At 36.5% G+C, this 20,092-nt stretch overlaps 2 protein-coding genes across 3 annotated transcripts; both read right to left on the bottom strand.

Annotated features, from left to right (window-relative positions):
- Window positions 1-1,652: 1,652 nt before the first annotated feature.
- On the bottom strand, window positions 1,653-3,712 carry OR8K1 (olfactory receptor family 8 subfamily K member 1). Of its 2 annotated transcripts, XM_066253947.1 has the most exons (2): window positions 2,807-3,712; window positions 1,653-1,697 (listed from the first exon to the last, which is right to left on the bottom strand). In XM_066253947.1, the coding sequence occupies exons 1-2, from the start codon at window positions 3,710-3,712 to the stop codon at window positions 1,653-1,655; spliced, it is 951 nt and encodes a 316-aa protein (XP_066110044.1). The 2 variants fall into 2 exon arrangements, with proteins under 2 accessions (XP_066110044.1, XP_066110043.1); XM_066253946.1 differs by lacking the exon at window positions 1,653-1,697 and having other exon boundaries at window positions 2,737-3,712.
- A 10,002-nt stretch (window positions 3,713-13,714) lies between these two features.
- OR8K5 (olfactory receptor family 8 subfamily K member 5) lies at window positions 13,715-14,656 on the bottom strand. Its single transcript, XM_066253945.1, has one exon. It carries the CDS (start codon window positions 14,654-14,656, stop codon window positions 13,715-13,717), a length of 942 nt encoding a protein of 313 aa, XP_066110042.1.
- Window positions 14,657-20,092: the final 5,436 nt, after the last annotated feature.

The following is a 20,092-nucleotide window of genomic DNA, read 5'->3' as shown; positions in this document are numbered from 1 at the left end:
TATTGTGATTTTTTTTTCTGGATTACAGAATTTTCTTTGCTTGCAAACTTTTACTAATATATTTTTAAGAGTTTGCTTTTTGCTTCTAGAAAGAGTATGAATGCAGAGCTTGATTTCTGAAGTTATCAGTTAATTGTCTGAATGCTTGTATATTTAAATCTTGAATGAGTCATAGAATATTTACTATAAAATTATCCCAATGCCATTCAATTTTGTGAATTTTGCCAAATATGAGAAACCCTGCGTACCTCATTTCTTTCCAGGTTTAAGTCCACATTATTTCCAAGCTTCTTTACATACAGCTATTTACTCACAAGTACCTTATCTCTCAGACATATTTGCAGTTAACCTCTTTATTTTGGCAAAGGAAACACAACAATAATTTTTACAATATTAAGTATACCAGTTCAGTGGCATTAACTACATTCACATTACTATATACTCATCACCACAATCCATCTCAGAATTTATAATCTTCCCAAACTGAAATTCTGTCTTCATTAAACCATTAAACACTAACTCCCCATTCCCCCTTGGCTCAACCTCTGTGTACCACCATTCTACTTTCTGTTCCTACGAGGTTGACTAGTCCAGTTAGCTTGTAAATGGAATCACACAGTAGTTGTTTTTTCTTTTTTTTTTTTTTACCTGGTTTATAGCAGTTAGCCTAATATCCTACAGGTTAATTCATCTTGTATCATCTCTCAGAATTTCCTTCTTTTTTAAGACTGAATGATATTCTGTGGTACATGTATATCCACTCAACCATCAATAAACATAAAGGTATATAAGATGCTTCTACTTCTTGGCTATTGTGAATAAGGCTGTTATAAATATGAATGTACAATATCTTTCTAATCCTTTTTATTCATTTGGATGAAATGCCCAGAAATTGAATTTTGGATCATATGATACATCTAATTTTAAGTTTTTGAGGAACAACCATACTCTTTTCACGGCAGCTGTACCATTTTACATTCCCACCAACAATGTACAAGGGTTCAAATTCCTTCACATCCTGGCCAACATTAGTTTTGTTTACTTTGTTTTGTAACACATCTAAATAGGTGTGAACTGGAATCTCATTGTGATGTTGCTTTGCATTTTTGTAATAATTATTGATATTGAGCATCTTTCTTGTACTAATTGCCATCTTTATATCTTCTTTTTTTTTTTTTTCCTGAAGCTGGAAACGGGGAGAGACAGTCAGACAGACTCCCGCATGCGCCCGACCGGGATCCACCCGGCACGCCCACCAGGGGGCAATGCTCTGCCCCTCTGGGGCATCGCTCTGCTGCGACCAGAGCCACTGTAGCGCCTGGGGCAGAGGCCAAGGAGCCATCCCCAGCGCCCAGGCCATCTTTGCTCCAATGGAACCTTGGCTGTGGGAGGGGAAGAGAGAGACAGAGAGGAAGGAGGGGGGGAGGTGGAGAAGCAAATGGGCACTTCTCCTATGTGCCCTGGCCGGGAATCGAACCCGGGTCCCCCGCACGCCAGGCCGATGCTCTACCGCTGAGCCAACCGGCCAGGGCCTGTATATCTTCTTTAGAGAAATGTCTATTCAAGTTCTTCACTCATTTTTTAAATTAGAATGTTTGTCTTTATTACTTTGTTGTTGGACATCTTTAAATATTCTGGGTAGTAATTTATCATCAAACACATAATTTGCAAATATTTTTCCCTATTCTGTGTGTTGCCTTTTTTCTTTGTCGATAATGTTGTGTTTGTTTTTTTTTTGATGTGCAAGTTTTATCTGGATTAAGTACAATTTGTCTATTTTTTATTTGTTGCCTCTGCATTTGGTGTCTTATCCAAAAATCATTGCCAAATCCATTGTCAGAAAACTTTCTGTTTTCTTCTAAGGGTTTTCTAGTTTTAGTTCTTACATGTAAGTCTTTAATCCACTTTAAATTTATTTCTGTGAATGGTGTAAGGTAAGAATCCAACTCCATTCTTTTGCAGATGGAAATCTAGTTTCTTTAGCATCCTTGCTGAAAATACTGTTTTTTTTTCTCTACTGTCTTGTTAATAGTTAAGAAGCCTAGATTCTTGAAATAGTATTATATCAATCACACATTTACTTAGTTTCTTCCCTCTTGTCTTGCCTACACATTCTTCATGGCTCAATCTTCTTTATCTTTAATACACAGTGACTACTATAAAATATATATTACTAATTTTCTTATTAGCGTTACATCATTTCAAATATTTAAGACATTTTTTAAATCTCTGCACGTTTTGCCTGACCTGTGGTGGCGCAGTGGATAAAGCGTCAACCTGGAAATGCTGAGGTCGCCAGTTCGAAACCCTGGGCTTGCCTGGTCAAGGCACATATGGGAGTTGATGCTTCCAGCTCCTTCTCTCTGTCTCTCTCTCCTCTCTTTCCCTCTCTGTCTCTCTCTCTCTCCCTTTCTCTCTCCTCTCTAAAAATGAATAAATAAAATTTTTTAAAAAGATAAAAAAATAAATCTCTGCACGTTTAAATTCAAACAAAAATTTGGTGTGATTTGCCTTATTTCTAAATAATGTAAGTTCCAACCTGACCTTGAAAAATAGCTGGGAACTTAAATTATCTGGCTACAATATTTATTTATTTAATTGAAGTGAAGAACACTATGAGGGGAGGGGGTGTAAGAGGAAATATTTTATCTAAATGAAGAAGAAAAGTTAGCCTGGTGAAACATTTCTACCTTTTAATGCTATAATTGGATTGACAGAACAGTAAACAAAGACCTACATTTGCAAACTAAATATTAAGATATTAAGAGAGGATTTTACACTGATTAGTTAAAGTTCTCTTCAGTGCCTCTTTTACTTCTTTGTTTCTTAGGCTGTAGATCAATGGATTCAGCATAGGGATCACTAAGGTGTAAAACACAGAGGCCATTTTATCAATATCAAACGTATGGTTTGATTTGGGCTGCAAGTAAATAAACAATAGTGTCCCATAGAACACGACCACCACTGTCAGATGGGAGCTGCAGGTGGAGAAGGCTTTATACCTGCCCTCAGTTGACTTCATTTTGAGAATGGCCACAAGAATAAACATGTAGGATACAAGAACAATCAAGAGGGAAGAGAGCAAATTACAGCCTGAAAATACCAAGATGATCAATTCTAGTTCATGTGTGTCAGAACAGAGCATGGATAGCAGAGGGACGCAGTCACAGTAAAAATAACGAATGATGTTAGAACCACCAAAGGACAGTCTAAATAATTTAACTGTAAGAACTAGCGACACAAGTGTGCTGTAGAGATAGGGTACAAGTACCAACATACAGAGAACTTTCTCTTCCATGATGACCATGTAGAGAAGGGGTTTGCAGATAGCTACATAGCGATCATAGGCCATTGCTGATAGAATAAACAGTTCACTAATGATGAAAATCTCAAACAGTGCTAGCTGGGCAGCACACCAATTGTAGGAAATTGTATTTTTGTGTACCACAAAGTTTGCCATCATTTTGGGGCCAATGACAGTAGAGTAACCAAGATCAGTAATTGACAAATGTCTAAGGAAAAAGTACATGGGAGTATGTAGCTTGGAGTCCAAATTGGTCAGGATAACCATGCCCAGATTGCCTGTCACTGTGACCAGGTATATGATCAGGAAGATTCCAAAGAGAGGTGGCTGCAGCCCTGGGTTATCAGTGATCCCCATGAGAATAAATTCAGTCACCATGGTCATTGCAGTATGATTGCATTTCTCCATGTGGTTCTTCTTGGTAACCTGAATAAGGTATAAAATCAATACTTATATTTGAGATGCTATCTTCTAAGAGAATTTAATACACAGTGCATGAGATACAAAGACCTTTCTTTGTCTTAAATGATAAATAGGAACTCCTCTTCCTATCAGGCTGAAAACTATACATATCTACACTCACATTGTAGTGTAAGTGCCTGACAGTTAGCTTTTTTGATTGTCTTGCAAGTTTCTGACAATAATTTTTTGATTGTCAAGACATACATTTCAATGACATCCATCTTGAATAAATGTATGGCAGCTACATTAGTGAAAGAGCCAGTCTCTCTCATACCTGTAAATTCCTTTTTCCAAAGCCCTGGGTGACCTAGGTAACCTGCTGCTTGAATAACCCTGCTTTTGCCTTCCTGCACTTTGCCACAACATCGGCTCCGGTAGAAGTGTCTGGGGGGCTTGCCACAAATAGTAAGGCCCAAGTGTGCGTCTTCAAGCATTCCTAGATGATAGCATCACTCTTGATTTTCTCAGACTGATACAATCCGCACATTCATCGAAACTTTGGTAAACTATGCTTTAAAGAAGTAAAAAATTTGGAAGTGGTTGTTTTGATACAGTTATTTTAACATCCATTTTTGATCCAAAGTCATTTTAAGTATGTCAAAAGTCTTTTCTGTTCTATTTCAGCTTTTTAAATATCTAAAGTAAATAAACACAGACACCTAAAACATATACTTTACATTACTGACAGTCATCATGCCTGTTTAAAGTAACAAGGCTAAATAATTTTCTTAACTGTTTGTGGAGTGATTGGAAAAAATATGACCACTATATCTATATCTATATCTATATCTATATCTATATCTATATCTATATCTATATCTATATCTATATCTATATCATCTATATCTATGTCTATATCTATATATCTATCTATACACATATATGTATATACACATACATATATGTATATATAATATAAATGTAAATAATATAAATATATAAATATAATATTTGTATATTGATATAAATTATTAATATAATATATTAATATAGATATATATATACACATATATTTCAGTATTTTAATTATAAGTTCAACTTGTTTACCCTATACAAAAATCTAAGGCCATGATATGTTAATTCTTAGGATTTGGTTATTAATATCTTGGCCTTCACTTGTACACCTGTTGTTTCTGCCTATGGAATCACATCTCCTAACGATTTTTCAATCATGCATTCTTCATGTGCATAAAAAAGACTTGTTCATTCTAATTATTTACAAATGACAGCCAAGTGTGGATTAAGGCACTTTTCTGAGCACTTTATGTATATTACCTCCTATGAGCCACAATATAGTTCCAGTCAGTGGATCGTATGATCATATCCATTTAAAAGGAAAGGAAATTGAGGAACAGGGAGTGAAATAAATTAATCATGGCCACTGAGATAATAGATGGTAGGATCAGGATTTAAATAAAGTCATTATGTCTTCAGAATATAATCTTACAAATACAACACTTCCTTTATATGAAGGTTACCCTGAATATGTAGGTAATTAATAGTGAGATGGAAGAGACACTCGTAAATAAAGATAGCCAAAACCCCATGTTACCATAGATTACCTAAGTAGTAAATTCATCTGAAAACGACGATGGTCCAAATGTATGGTTGATAATGTCAGGTCTGTCCTATACATTAATTCTATTAATGACAGAAAAGTATTTTGCAAAGAAGAAACAATTTTTCAGTGCACAATGCTCTACAAAATCTTTGTTGATAATACAGTTTAAGCTGTCTGCCCTGAGAAATTTTCAAACTAGTGTTTTCTACTCACCTGAGTGGCAAATCTGCTTTGACTTCCTACTGTTTTAATCCCCATCAGTTGTTGAGGAACGTATGTAAGTGTTGTTCTATCCTCTTGACACACATTTTGTTTAAGTGTTAATCTGATGCAAGGATAAAAAAACATTGCACATAATTACCTGATGGAGAGAGTGCCTCGGATTCTTGTTAATTATTCTCAGAATATCCCATTGGGAAAAGTCAAATACATTTCTTACCTCAGTTTAACTGTAAAAAATATATAATGCAATATCACTATCCACTGAAATTACAAATACACCTTTGTCAGTATCCTACTTACACAATATCATTTACATACTAGGCACATTAAACACTCATGTACAATGTGTAAATGAATAAAATTGACTTCTTAAAAAATTATACAACATTCAATAAAATAACATCTATTAATCAAGGATATTATTGCTGGATATATAGCTATGGGTTGACATAAAACAATGTCTTACGACTTGTGTTTTTGTTTTTTTTTTAATTTTCTGAAGCTGGAAATGGGGAGAGACAGTCAGACTCCCACATGCGCCCGACCGGGATCCACCCGGCACGCCCACCAGGGGGCAATGCTCTGCCCACCAGGGGGCGACTCTCTGCCCCTCCGGGGCGTCGCTCTGCTGAGACCAGAGCCACTCTAGTGCCTGGGGCAGAGGCCAAGGAGCCTTCCCCAGCGCCCGGGCCATCTTTGCTCCAATGGAGCTTTGGCTGCGGGAGGGGAAGAGAGAGACAGAGAGGAAAGAGGGGGTGGGGATGGAGAAGCAAACGGGCGCTTCTCCTATGTGCCCTGGCCGGGAATCGAACCTGAGTCCCCCGCATGCCAGGCCGACGCTCTATCGCTGAGCCAACCGGCCAGGGCACGACTTGTGTTTTATCTGCAAGAAATCAGTAGTAAATATCTTCTTCATCTGTTTATAAAGTGTCTTTCATCTCTACCTGCTAAGGACTACTCTTTACCATTGGTTTTCAAAATTTTAATTGTGTTGTGTTTTGATTTAATTGCTTCTCTGTTTATTTTGCTTATAATATCTTAGCTTCTTATATCTTTGGAATTATAGGTTTTTAAAAATATATACATTTGAAAATAATTCTGCTAACATTTCCTCCAATGGTTTTTCTGCCTCATATATTCTCTACTTTCAACTTGGACTCACATTTAAGTTTAAATGTATAGTATGTAGCTTGTTATTGTTCTACAGATCACTGAGACTATTTTCATAGTGTTTATTTAATATTTTGCTTTCTCTCTGGCTTCATTTTGGGTAGCCTCTACTGTAATGTGTTTAAGTATAGCTATCATTTTTTTCAGTGTATAATCTGTTATTACTCTCATTCAATAAATATTTTTTCATACCTAGTATTGCATTTTAAAATCTAGATGTCTCATTTGGTCATTTCTTTTTTCTTTTCCAAGTGACAGGAGGAGAGATAGAGAGACAGACTCCCACATGAGTCCGGACCAGGATCAATCCAACAACCCAAGTCTGGGACTGATGCTTGAATCAATAGAGCTATTCTAAGTATCTGAGACTGATGACTTGGACCATCTGAGTTATTCTCAATGCCTTCAGATCTGGGCTGATGCACTTGAACCAATTGAACCATGGCTGGAGGAGAAGAGCAAGAAAGAGAGAGAAGGGGAGGAGAAGGGTGGAGAAACAGATGGTTGGTTCTCCTGTGTGCCCTGACCGAGAATCAAACCCAGGATATCCACACTCCTGGCTGATACTACCACTGATCTAGCCAGCCAGGGCCATCATTTGGTCATTGTTGGGTAGATAAAATATATTATGCTCACTTTGTTAAAGATGGTGCTGCCCACATTGAACCCTGTGCCCAGGTGATTGCTTGGGATGGGCATGATTGTATTAATGCAGGGGTCCCCAAACTACAGCCCGCAGGCCACATGCAGCCCCCTGAGGCCATTTATCCGGCCCCCGCCACACTTCTGGAAGGGCATCTCTTTCATTGGTGGTCAGTGAGAGGAGCATAGTTCCCATTGAAATATTGGTCAGTTTGTTGATTTAAATTTACTTGTTCTTTATTTTAAATATTGTATTTGTTCCTGTTTTGTTTTTTTTACTTTAAATTAAGATATGTGCAGTGTGCTTACAAATTTGTTCATAGTTTTTTTTTATACTCCGGCCCTCCAACAGTCTGAGGGACAGTGAATGGGGTCCCCTGTGTAAAAAGTTTGGGGACCCCTGTATTAATGTGTGTTGAGGGCAGACTGTGGGCAGGCAGGATCCTTGTAGCCTGGGGCTTGGTTTTAGGACTAAGCCTTTCCCATCCTTTTTGATGTGGGGTGGTACAATCCCATCATGCCTCAAATAAGTTACTTTGTATTAGAGACTTCCCTATTTTGTATATTGGATTAAAGGTTTTGATTTCTGCACTATAAAGTGGGGCAGACCGGGAGCTTGCTCTCTCAGCTCCTGAGATTAGCATTAGAGATGATAACAGAGAGGTGAGCAGAGAAAGGCCACGTGCAGGAAGCCAGGAGAAGCAGCCAAGATGGCAGAGTGCTGAAGAAAAAGCCAGTTTGTGCAGAGTTTGTGCAGGGAGAAGGAAGGAGATGGGGAACAGAGGTGAGTAAGGCTGGTAAGCTAGAAACCTTTGATTCTAGGAAAACTTGGATAAATCAGTAGCTTTGTGAGCCCTGAATGAGTGGGTTTTGGAGCCCAGTGTGTATTTTTACTTGCCTGCTGGGTGCAAGCTAGGATTAAAGATGATGGCCCATCAGCTTTAGGCTCCGTTGTTTCTTTACTGACTGTCCGAATCCAATGCGAACTTGCATATGAATAGCCACGATGGCAGCTACTGGCTTTACAGTCATTTTTTAAATCTTTCATTTGTTTCCACAAAAGGTTATTGTTGTTATTGCGGACGAAAAAGGAGCCACATGTTGAACCTGACAAACTAAAGGGAGGCCTGTATGGTAACCTTACAAACTCAGAGACCTAAAATAACCACATAGAATAGTCCGAAATTTAAACTTTCTAACTAAAAGCAGTTCATGGTGTGTAGTCACATCCTAAGGAGGTATTTTTCTCTAACAAAAGTCATTGCTTACCTTAATTTAGTCTGTCTGTTGTCTTTTTGTTTTTGGATCTTATTTTTATTAATTTTAATGCAGTGACATTGATAAATCAGGTTACATATGTTCAGAGAAAACATCTCCAGATTATTTTGACATTTGATTATGTTGCATACCCCTCACCCAAAGTCAAATTGTCTTCTGTCACCTTCTATCTGGTTTTCTTTGTGCCCCTACCCTCCCCCCACACCCTCTCTCTCCTTCCTGCCCCCCCCATTACCATCACATTCTTATCCATGTCTCTGAGTCTCATTTTTGTGTCCCATCAATGTATGGATTTGTATAGTTTTTAGTTTTTTCTGATTTACTTATTTCACTCCGTATAATGTTATCAAGGTCCATCCATGTTATTGTAAATGATCCAATGTCATTATTTCTTATGGCTGAGTAGTATTCCATAGTATATATGTACCAAAGCTTTTTAATCCACTCGTTCACTGACAGACACTTGGGCTGTTTCCAGATCTTTACTATTGTGAACAATGCTGCCATAAACATGGGGGTGCATTTCTTCTTTTGGAACAGTTCTATGGTGTTCTTAGGGTATATTCCTAAAAGTGGGATAGCTGGGTCAAAAGGCAGTTCGATTTTTAATTTTTTGAGGAATCTCCATACTGTTTGCCAGAGTGGCTGCACCAGTCTGCATTCCCACCAGCAGTCCAGGAGGGTTCCCTTTTCTCCACATCCTCGCCAGCACTTATTCTGTGTTGTTTTGTTGATGAGCGCCATTCTGACTGGTTTGAGGTGATATCTCATTGTGGTTTTAATTTGCATTTCTCTAATGATTAGTGATGTTGAGCATTTTTTTATATGCCTATTGGCCATCTGTATGTCCTCTTTGGAGAAGTGTCTATTCATTCCTTTTGCCCATTTTTTGATTGGATTGTTTGTCTTTCTGGTGTTGAGATTTACAAGTTCTTTATAAATTTTGGTTATTAACCCCTTATCAGACATATTGTCAAATATGTTCTCCCATTGTGTAGTTTAAACAAATGAGACTATATCAAACTAAAAAGCTTTTGCACAGCTAAAGACAATAAGAATAGAATAAAAAGACAAACTACACAATGTCTGTTGTCTTTTAAATCTACAATAATGTACCTGATAACATATCCTTGAAATGTAAGGGTAATCTTCTTTTCCTGCCACCTCCCCCCCACCCTCCAAGAGCAAGCTTCCCACCAGAACAGAAACCAACAAAACTCATTGTTTTTATTACCGTGTTATTTAACTTAACTATCTTGTGCCTGCCTGTGTAAAAGAAGTTTCAGTATATACATTTTACTTTTAAACAATCTCAGATATTTTCCTGCTTTGCTTTCTCCAACCTTCTTAATCTTTCACCAATCAATTTCATGTAACCCCCTTATGTCTTTTCCTTTGATTCTAATGTATAAATACTGGTGAAATCATCATTTTCCAGAGCATTTTCTCAACCCATTGAGACTCTGTTTCCCTGCAATTGTCAACAGTATGCCTCAGATAAACTCATAAATATTCTTACAGGTTTGGGAGTTTCTTACATTGACATTATTAAATCATTCATTTATACTAAATATTGTTTTTTTCTGATCTCAGCTTATTAACATCTAATGTGGATGAAACAGACATCATAGTTGTTATATTACAAGATGCCCTTCAGCAATAACTGTAAGGAAACTTTAAAAACATACAGGTTTATTACTTATAAGATCAAGAAATTAAATAGCACATCTGGGGCTAAACATTAAGGTTGCATGTCGAGAGAAAGCGCTTCTAGGTGCAAGGTTTGGGTTCAGGGTACCTTTAAATCCAGAGCTCCAATTGTGAGGCTTGTTATTATCTCACTGAATGGCTTTCTGGCCCTCACTTTGAAATGTAGCAAAAAGTTTATTTTTGCAGAAATGTAAGGGAAAGCTTGCATTGGGAAGGACCTGACAATTAGGGAAGTTTAAATAACAATAGTTGTTTGTGAAAGCCTAGTCACTAGGGCAGAGAGACTGCAATCTGGTGGGAGGAGGCGGGACTGGCTTGTTTGAAGGCTTGGCAAACCAGCCACCCCAGGAACCTTTGAACTAGCACAGGCCTCCTTTGGACAGTTGAGCTGGGAAATAAACAATTGGGAGGAACCGTGGCATCACTCCAATCCACATATAAACAGTATTACCTTGTACCTATAGAGGCAGTGATGTCAGCTGCATTTTCCAAGACCCCTGACTAACTTATAAAAACCCTACTCCAACCCTTCCCAGTGCCAAACTGGCTTTTGGTCTGTCTTGGTACGCTTGCACCAGGCGTTTTATTTTTTATATTTTTAAGAATTTATTTATTTATTTATTTTGAGAGTAAGAGGAGAGAGACAGAGAGAGACAGAGAAAGAGGGGGGAGAAGTAGGAAACATCAACTCATAGTAGTTGCTTCCTGAATGTGTCTTGACCAGGCAAGCCCAGAGATTTGAACCAGCGACCACAGTGTTCCAGGTTGATGCTTTATCCACTGTCCCACCACAGGCCAGGCTCACCTAGGAGTTTTAAATAAATTTTCCTTTTAGAACAGACCAGCTTGTGTTTTCAGTTCGGCTCTCCTTGGTGTCCACCCATAGACCTGGGAAGGGGTTTAGCCTGTCAGCTGTCTCATAGGGATGAGGCAGTCGGGGGTGTCGGCGGTTTATACCGACCTGCCAGTTGCCAAGGGAGACACAATAGGCTTTCCTCTTTCTCAGCTTCAACCCACTAGGGCCTGGGGTTCTGCTTTTACTGGTCTCTAGTATAGGAGTCTAGGATTTCCTAGGCTTACTCTTTATTGGTATACTTAAATAATAAGAGTGGGAATTTAAAACACAAAAGAGGGAACAAGCAAGTAGCCTAAATTGACAATTATTGAAACCAACCAAAATCTCCAAAACAAAGGAGGCCTGTTGTGTGGTGGCAGAGTGTGTTTACTCCAGATAGCAGTCTTTCCCCTAATCCCTCAAACCCCTACCCCTCTGACAACCATCAGTCTGATTTCTGTATCTATGAGCCTGTTTCTCTTTTGTTTGTTCACTTATTTTGCTCTCTAGATTCCACATAAGTGAAATCACGTGGTATTTGTCTTGCTCTGTCTGACATTTTACGTTAGCGTAATACCCTCTAGGTCCATCCACACAGTTGTAAATCGTAAGATTTTATTCTTTTTTTTGAATGGCTGACTAATATTCCATTGTATACGGCATATATATACAACCACATTTTTTATCCACTCATCTATTGATGAACATACAGGTTGCTTTTATAGCTTGGCTATTGTAAATAATGCTGCAATAAACACAGAGGTGCATATGTTCTTTCAAATTAGTGTTTTGGGTTTCTTCTGCTATATACCCAGAAGTGGAATTGCTGGGTTGCAAAGAAGCTCCATTTTAAATTATTGGAGAACTGTCCATACTGTTTTCCACAGTGGCTGCACCCGTCTGCATTCCCACGAACAGTGAACAAGGGTGCCCTGAAAAAAGTTGAAGGGATTAAGAAGTACAAACTGGTAATCATAAAATAGTCACAATGATATATAGTACAGCATAGGGAATTAATAAACAATATTGTTATAACTACATATCATGCCAAGTGGGCACTTGATATATATATCCGGGGGAGCACTTTGTAAAGTATATGATTATCTAACCACTATATTGTACACCTGAAACTAATACAAAATAACATTTAATGCAAACTGTATTTGAAAAAAATATACACAGCATTCTTTTCAAGTGGATGCCTCTTTGAAATTGATGCCTTAGTCATCCAAAATCTAAGTCAGGAACTTGCATTATGAAAAGATAAAAAGCAAACACAAATGTCAGTGCTTGCACTACAAATATTGGTATTAAACTCTTTGCCTGATAATCCTATCGGCACTGTTACTTCAAGATCTACATTAACGATCTCCTGGGTAACACATGTTCCTGCTCTTGCATATGTCTAGTATTTGTGATGGATGGTGAATTTTGTGATTTTGATAATGAGTGCTATTATACTTTTCTGTCTTCCAGAAAAAAAAATTCAATGCTTTAAACAAGGATCAGATAGCTCTTTTTGAGGCTTATTTCAAATCTATATGCCTGACCTGTGGTGGCACAGTGGACAGAGCACTGAGCTGGAATGCTGAGGTCACTGGTTTAAAACCCTGGGCTTGCCTAGTCAAAGCACATATGGAAGTTGATGCTTCCTGCTCCTCCTTCCCCCTCTCTTTCTCGTTCTCTTTCTCTAAAATGAATAAATAAAGTCTTAAAGTATATGAGTAGGAGTCAAGTAAATTTTTCTTCTGAAATCTGTACTGGATAACTGGGTGTTAAACAAGAACTGTATTCTCCAGATATTGAAACTCTAATGTCTTCCTGCCCTGTGTGTGCTCTGGAACTGTTCAGATTACAATTCCCTGATCATCTTTTAACAGCCTTGTGTACTTTCACAGTGCGCATGCCCAATTTAATATGACCACAAACTCAGAGACTTGTAATGGAGGAAAAGATGAGCAACAGGAGAAAGAGATAATATATGGGAAACCAAGAGCAACGTGTCACAAGTATGACATCATTATCTGTCATTAGTTTAAATGTAAATGAATAAAATTCTCCAAAAGCAAGATTGGCAGAATAGATATTTTTTTAAAAAAATCATGATCCAAACATATGCTGTTTGCAAGAGAACCACTTTATTTACACTGCTGTATTAGGTTCAGAAAATAGAACAAAAACAAACTTGAAAAGATCCCTGACTTAAAAAAATAATAATAACAATAAAAAAATAGCAACAGACACATAGTTTACAGAGGTAGAATTTAGTAAGTGTTTCACCTGGATAAATGTCAGGTTCTATAGTATTACTAAAGGAAACATTGACTCAAAAGCAAGAAATGCTAAAAAGAAAGTATTATTTAATTGAGATCTAAAATATGAGAATTTGGCTGAATATTAGGGAAACAATCTATTTGTGCATTATAATTAGTTTTCGCTCCAGAGTAAAAAATGTAATTATATATATTAGAAATACTAAGTGACATTGGCCTTTATCAGAGTTTTTTAGAATAATATTCCATATTAAATATTAAGTAAAAAGTTTGCATTGATTCTTAAAGACCCTATGGAAGGCATTTTTAACCTCTTTGTTTCTTAAGCTGTAGATCAAGGGATTAAGCATAGGGATCACTAAAGTGTAAAACACAGAGGCCATTTTATCAGTATCAAAGGAGTGAATGGATTTGGGCTGTGTGTACATAAATAATAGAGACCCATAGAATACAACCACCACAGTCAGATGAGAACCACATGTGGAAAACGCTTTTTTCCTGCCCTCTGCAGAATGCATTCGAAATATGGCTTTCAGAATCAGAATGTAGGATACCAAAACTACCAGCAGAGAAGAAAGCAAATTAAATGCTGAAAATGATATGATCAATAATTCTATTTCTTGTGCATTTGAACAGAGCAAAAGTAACAAGGGAACATCATCACAGTAGAAATGGTTTATGACAGGAGAACCACAAAAGGTCAATGAAAAAATCTTAATAGTAAACATTAGAGCCTGGAAGGTACTGTAGAGGTATGGAATACCCACCAGCACATAACAATGCCTCTGGGACATAATAACATTGTAAAGCAAAGGGTTACAGATGGCTGAATAGCGGTCATAGGCCATGGCCGACAAGATGAAAAATTCACTGATAATAAACATAAGAAAGAAAGCCAACTGTGTGGCACAGGCATAATATGAAATGATATTTTGATCCACGACAAAATTTACCAGCATCTTGGGACAAATAACAGTGGAATTTCCAAGGTCAATGAAAGCCAGGTGTTTGATAAAAAAATACATTGGTGTGTGTAGGCGGGAGTCCACCTGGGTCAAGATAATCATGCCCAAGTTGCCTACCACTGTGATTGTGTAGATGATGGAGAAAGCTATGAAAAGTGGAACCTGCATCTCAGGCTGCTGGGTGACTCCTATCAGAATAAACTCAGTCAGCGCTGTTAGATTCTGTTGACTCATTTTCTCCAGTTTGATTTCCTGTAAAGAAACAGAGGAGTTGTTATGTGTTTTCACGTAGTGTCAGCTAAACAACATATAATATTTGCAGACAGGTTGAACTTTTTTTTTTCAAAATAGACAATGGAAAACAATTCCCACATCTGATTTTTTAAAATTAAAATAACTGATAGAGTCTTTTACTTTCCAAGAGAAGAGACGCACATGAAACACACACAATGTTGTAAAGATTCTAGGTAGAGTCAACAATGCTTGGAAAATATCCATTGATTTTTTTAAAGCTATATATATAGTAGAAATATTTATTTCAACTGTAAGAAGGCATCACAATTTTTCTTTAATACCCTTATATTTTTGTTTAACAAATCTTATAGAATTTTGATTTTTCAAAGAAATAGAGATAATATAAAGTTAATGAGGTTTAAGATTTTGGGTACCTCATTTGCACGTTTAAAGCCCTAGGTGTGGTCTTAGCAATACACTCATAAAATGATATGTCTTCGTAAAAGTTGCAAATGTAAGATATATTGTAACCTCAAACAAGCTCACTTTCTCTTCCCATTCCAACTTGGACATCATCACATTCAACTAACATCATAGTGCATTGGCATGTGTGCAAACATTTGTAGAATCTAGCTAACAAAAGATAGAATTCATAATACTTTACTTAATGTTTAGTGCATGTATTTATGAGTCAAATTTATCATTGAGTAATGTTATCTACTCTTGTGTTGAAATGTCTTCTGAGAACTCTCTTACCACTCAATATACTGAGATATGTTCTGAATTTTACAAATAAAAATATTATGTTAATAATTTTATATTGTGACTACTTGTTCACTGACAGCTAAAATTAAAATTGTTTTCCATTGTAAGTTAATATTCATATTTATGCTTGAATTTACATAGATAATTTTTAAGTTATTTTTAAATTACTGTAAGCTTCAAGAGGCATAAAATCTGATTCTAGTTATGTTAAAATACATGGTTTCTATCATTATTCAGCCCTTTTGAATATTTAATTATATATGCTTCCTTTCCTCTAATATGTTATTTATATGCATTAATTAATTCCTCTATTGTAAATATGAGGGTAAATAAAGCATTAAAGTATTTATTTGAGCATTTATTGTATCTTGTATTACTGTCTATTTCTTGAATACTGCAATATTTGATATATATTTAATACATAGAATATAATGACATGATTTTCACATATTTCAATAAGTATTGACCTCTTTATTTTATGAAATTTACATGGGAAGTCAGGAAAATGAAATGTAACTGCTTTGATTAAAGATAGTGAAGCTCCTTTAGCTCAATACACTTGTGTTTCCTTCCTCTCACTCTGAGTTTCTCTTCGGTGAAAATATGGATCTCTATAAACATGATTTTTCAATGGAGGAGTAATTGGAGTTCAAAATATTCAACCAGTTAAAATACAAAATAGAATTGTGTCACGTATTGCTCAGTTTTAGACTGGACAACTTTTAGGTAGAAGCTTCAGGGAGCCCAGCACAAAGTCCAAACTTACAGTTTTGAAAAGCTGAATCAGGAGCCACTGTTGTCCGAATTCTAGGAACCTATCATGTTTTCGGTGTCCATTTAGCCAGCCTGATTCAAAGAATAATGAATAGAGGGGAAGTGGAGAGGCAACTATGGAGACTGTTGAGAACGTCTGTCCCTCTTTGCTAGAGGAAGTCGCTGCTTCTCCATTGATCCTCCTCAGCTTTCAGGTTCTTTCCTCTGACACATAAGAACGTACATGTGTTACAAGACCTGCTATGCTGGGGTTGTCCTGCAGAATGGGAGATGCACTGGGTCAGGCAAAGGGATTCAGAATTTCAGTAACAATCCTACCATGTTGAAGTTTTCAATGCTTTGCTAAGACTCATTCTAGTGTTTGAGTTTATCTCCATTGTTAGTGTCAATTATTACTTTTCTTGGAAGATGACTAGATTATTTTATCCAATTTTTTTTGAAATTTACATTTTAATTTTATTGTGGTAAGAATATTTAATATGAAATATACCCTATTCAAGATTTTTAGTGTACAATATTGTCAGTTTGTAAAGCTTATTCTGAAAAAACAAACCAAGTTGTGAGCAGCAATAAGGAAAAAAAACAAACAAAAACAAAACAACCCTGCAATTTTATCATGGGAGTTTACTCTTATAAATGGTATATATACATATATATATATCCTTACATTAAAATTATTTTCAGTTTATAAAATATTGCATGGGTAATACGTATATTAAAATACATTTTTCAAAAATCACAGTGTATATATTTAAACAAAATGTTTATCAAATATTAAATACCATATTAAAATTATTATAAAATATAATTAGGAATCCTATATTTTACTGGAAATCCTAACTTTAATAGATTCTAACAGATGAGATCAGTGATGGTTTCTCAAATATTGTTAACTTCTTCTTCTCTTACAACATTCAAGTGCTGCTATCAATTTTCATAAATCAATTGGATCTATGATATCTACTCAATCCATAGGATTTAATACTCCAAGAACATCATTCTATGTCAGGGAACCTCAGCTAACAAAGGAGATAATGAATTTTTGTGGTATTTTAGAAACAGTTGTCAGTGACCCTAAGAGTGTCCATAATCACAAGTCAGTAATCATGGGAAATTACCAACACTCAGGTGATAATAAAAACACAATTCCTATCCACTCACCTTTAATGAAAAATCAAATTTTCTTCTCCCAAATTACTCTTATATTTTCTTTAAGTAGAAAGAATTTATACTTCCTCTTTGGGATGTTCCCTGAGGAAGTGGTATATAATTCATGATCAAATTATCTGAGAGATTTAAAAAATATTGCCTTGTGGTGCCTGCTAATTACCCAGGACACCCTACACATTCCCTAGTGAGAAAACGTGAGGGACAATTCAAGGAGAGAAACTAAACAGAAATGATCTTAAAAGTCCATGGGGATCTACATGATATAAATGTACTCACTCACAGAGTCAATGATTAAAGTAACTATGGGAAATACTTTGACATCAATTTTATCCCAAAAAAACTGGCACAGTTCCAAATTCATGATAAATTTATGAATGACATTATATAGATTTTTTTCTTTGAAATTATTATTGAAATAAAAATATTTAGTAAGTACTAGGTTAAAAATATATCACTGACCTGTGTTCAATAGATATACTATTCTCATATTCCGAGGACATCAAGCTCAGATAAGCCATGAAATTTGCCTAGAGTTATGTGATTGATAACTAGAAGAATTGAAATGAGTTCTTCATCTTTAAATGAGTGATTATATATTCCTTACTCTTTCCTATGATAAACCTGTAATAATTATTGTAATGCGATGCGTTACTATAATGACCGCCTTGATTGTAGTGTCTCCTGAGTTGGTATCTCATCACTCTTGGATAATGATCAGCACAACCTCACTGAGAACAAAATTTAGTACAAGATAGTATAATTCATCTCTCACAAATGTTACTCATGCTTTCCATCTCTATGACTTCCAAATATGTAAGAATTGAGGCAAATTTGAACACAATTAAGCACAGATATGAACTTTAGAAATGTCCAGCTCCTTAACAATATATCTTCAACATTCTATAGTATCTTAGCTGTGACTCTGGCTGCATTTATGGACTTCCTAGTGATCAGTGGTCAGTTGCATATCCTATGAATCTAGTACGATCTACTCAGTTGAACATGGAAATATGGGAAAGACTTTTTCACTTTTCTGTTTCATAACCCTTTTTCCTTTTCCTTCTTTTTAGGTTTCATTTAAAAAATTTTTGCTAATGATGGAAACTTTTCCTGTACTTGGCAGAACTGGTTTGGCTGGGTTTGATGTCACAATCTTTGGTGATAAAATGAATAATAATGGAGAATTGGAGAAGGGAGGAGAAAAATAAACAACTTAACTTGTTCTTGAATCCAAGTTCATGTGTCCAAGTGGATGTGCAACCAATCAACAAAGCACTGAGTATCCGGCAAGGCAAATGGGTTTATTTCATGAGGCAGACAAAATGGAGCTGGGCAAGAAATCCCACATCGACCTCGTGGAACCAAAGGCTTGAAGCAAATTTTAAAAATAAGATGAGCAGGGTCTATACATATTCATGAATTCTAATTCAGAAGGTCTGATTGGACAGTCTTAGAACTAAGCCATCTGAGGAAAGGAATGTAGAAAAGGGCTGGAGGAAGCAAAGTAATTTTAATCTAGCACAGTTTGATTGATAAATCACATAAGTGTCCACATTTGATCTGGGAACCGGATCCTCCTCTTTGATGGACCTTTGTCTTTTTAATGGACTCTGGATGGCAGATAACAGCATCTCTGCTACTTGAATTCCGTGGTTCCTTGTGCACTGGAGGTCAGTGTAAATTCATATGACTGCTAACTGTGCGGGCCCATGTTCCATAAGCGTTAGCTGGTTTGGTGGGCACTAAGGGAGGAATGGAGACTGCTTTCTGTTGTTTTCTACAGGGTACTTTTAAAAATTGGTTATGGCTGGGTTCAACATTTCTTCCTCAAAATAATTACTTATTATGACCTAATCCCCCTGGAACAACAGACTACATTTGTTTTCTGCACAAAGACAACTTCTTTTTGACTAGCTAGATTTTTTTCCCCTAGGTATTCATTCATTTATTCTTTCATTCATTCCCCCGATCCCTGGCTTAGATCATTGTCAGTAATTCAGCCTATAACCCTGGACTTTTTGGTAAAGAGCTTATGAAACTTGCCTTTTTACCTTTTTTAAACATTTTAAATGTATATATTTCTTTCGGAGTCTTGTCTACAGAGAGATTCTTTCTTTCTTTCTTTCTTTCTTTCTTTCTTTCTTTCTTTCTTTCTTTCTTTCTTTCTTTCTTTCTTCCTTTCCTTCCTTCCTTCCTTCCTTCCTTCCTTCCTTCCTTCCTTCCTTCCTTCCTTCCTTCCTTCCTTCCTTCCTTCCTTCCTTTTTTCTTTTCTTTCTTTCTTTCTTTTCTTTCTTTCTTTCTTTTCTTTCTTTCTTCTTTCCTCCCTTCCTTCCTTCCTTCCTTCCTTCCTTCCTTCCTTCCTTCCTTCCTTCCTTCCTTCCTTCCTTCCTTTTTTTTCTTTCTTCTTTCTTTCTTTCTTTCTTTCTTTCTTTCTTTCTTTCTTTCTTTCTTTTAAGTGAAAAGAGAGAGATAGAAAGACAGACTCCCTCATGTACCCCAACCAGGATCCACTTGGCATCCCCTATCTGTGGCCGATGGCTTGAATCAGCTGAGCTATTTTTAGCACCTGAGGCTAATGCTTGGACCAACTGAGCCACTGGCTGCAGAAGGGGAAGGGGGAGAGGGGGGCAGAGAAAGAGATAGTCTCTTCTCCTGTGTGCCCTGACTGGGAATTGAACCTCGTCTGTTCATATGCTGGTCAACGTTCTATCCACTGAGCAAGCCAGC

This window comes from Saccopteryx bilineata, chromosome 1, assembly GCF_036850765.1.
Source record: "Saccopteryx bilineata isolate mSacBil1 chromosome 1, mSacBil1_pri_phased_curated, whole genome shotgun sequence".
NCBI classification, from domain to species: Eukaryota; Metazoa; Chordata; class Mammalia; order Chiroptera; family Emballonuridae; genus Saccopteryx; species Saccopteryx bilineata.
The sequence above is the reverse complement of the archived record's forward strand: the minus strand, read 5'-3'. Positions and strand labels throughout refer to the sequence as shown.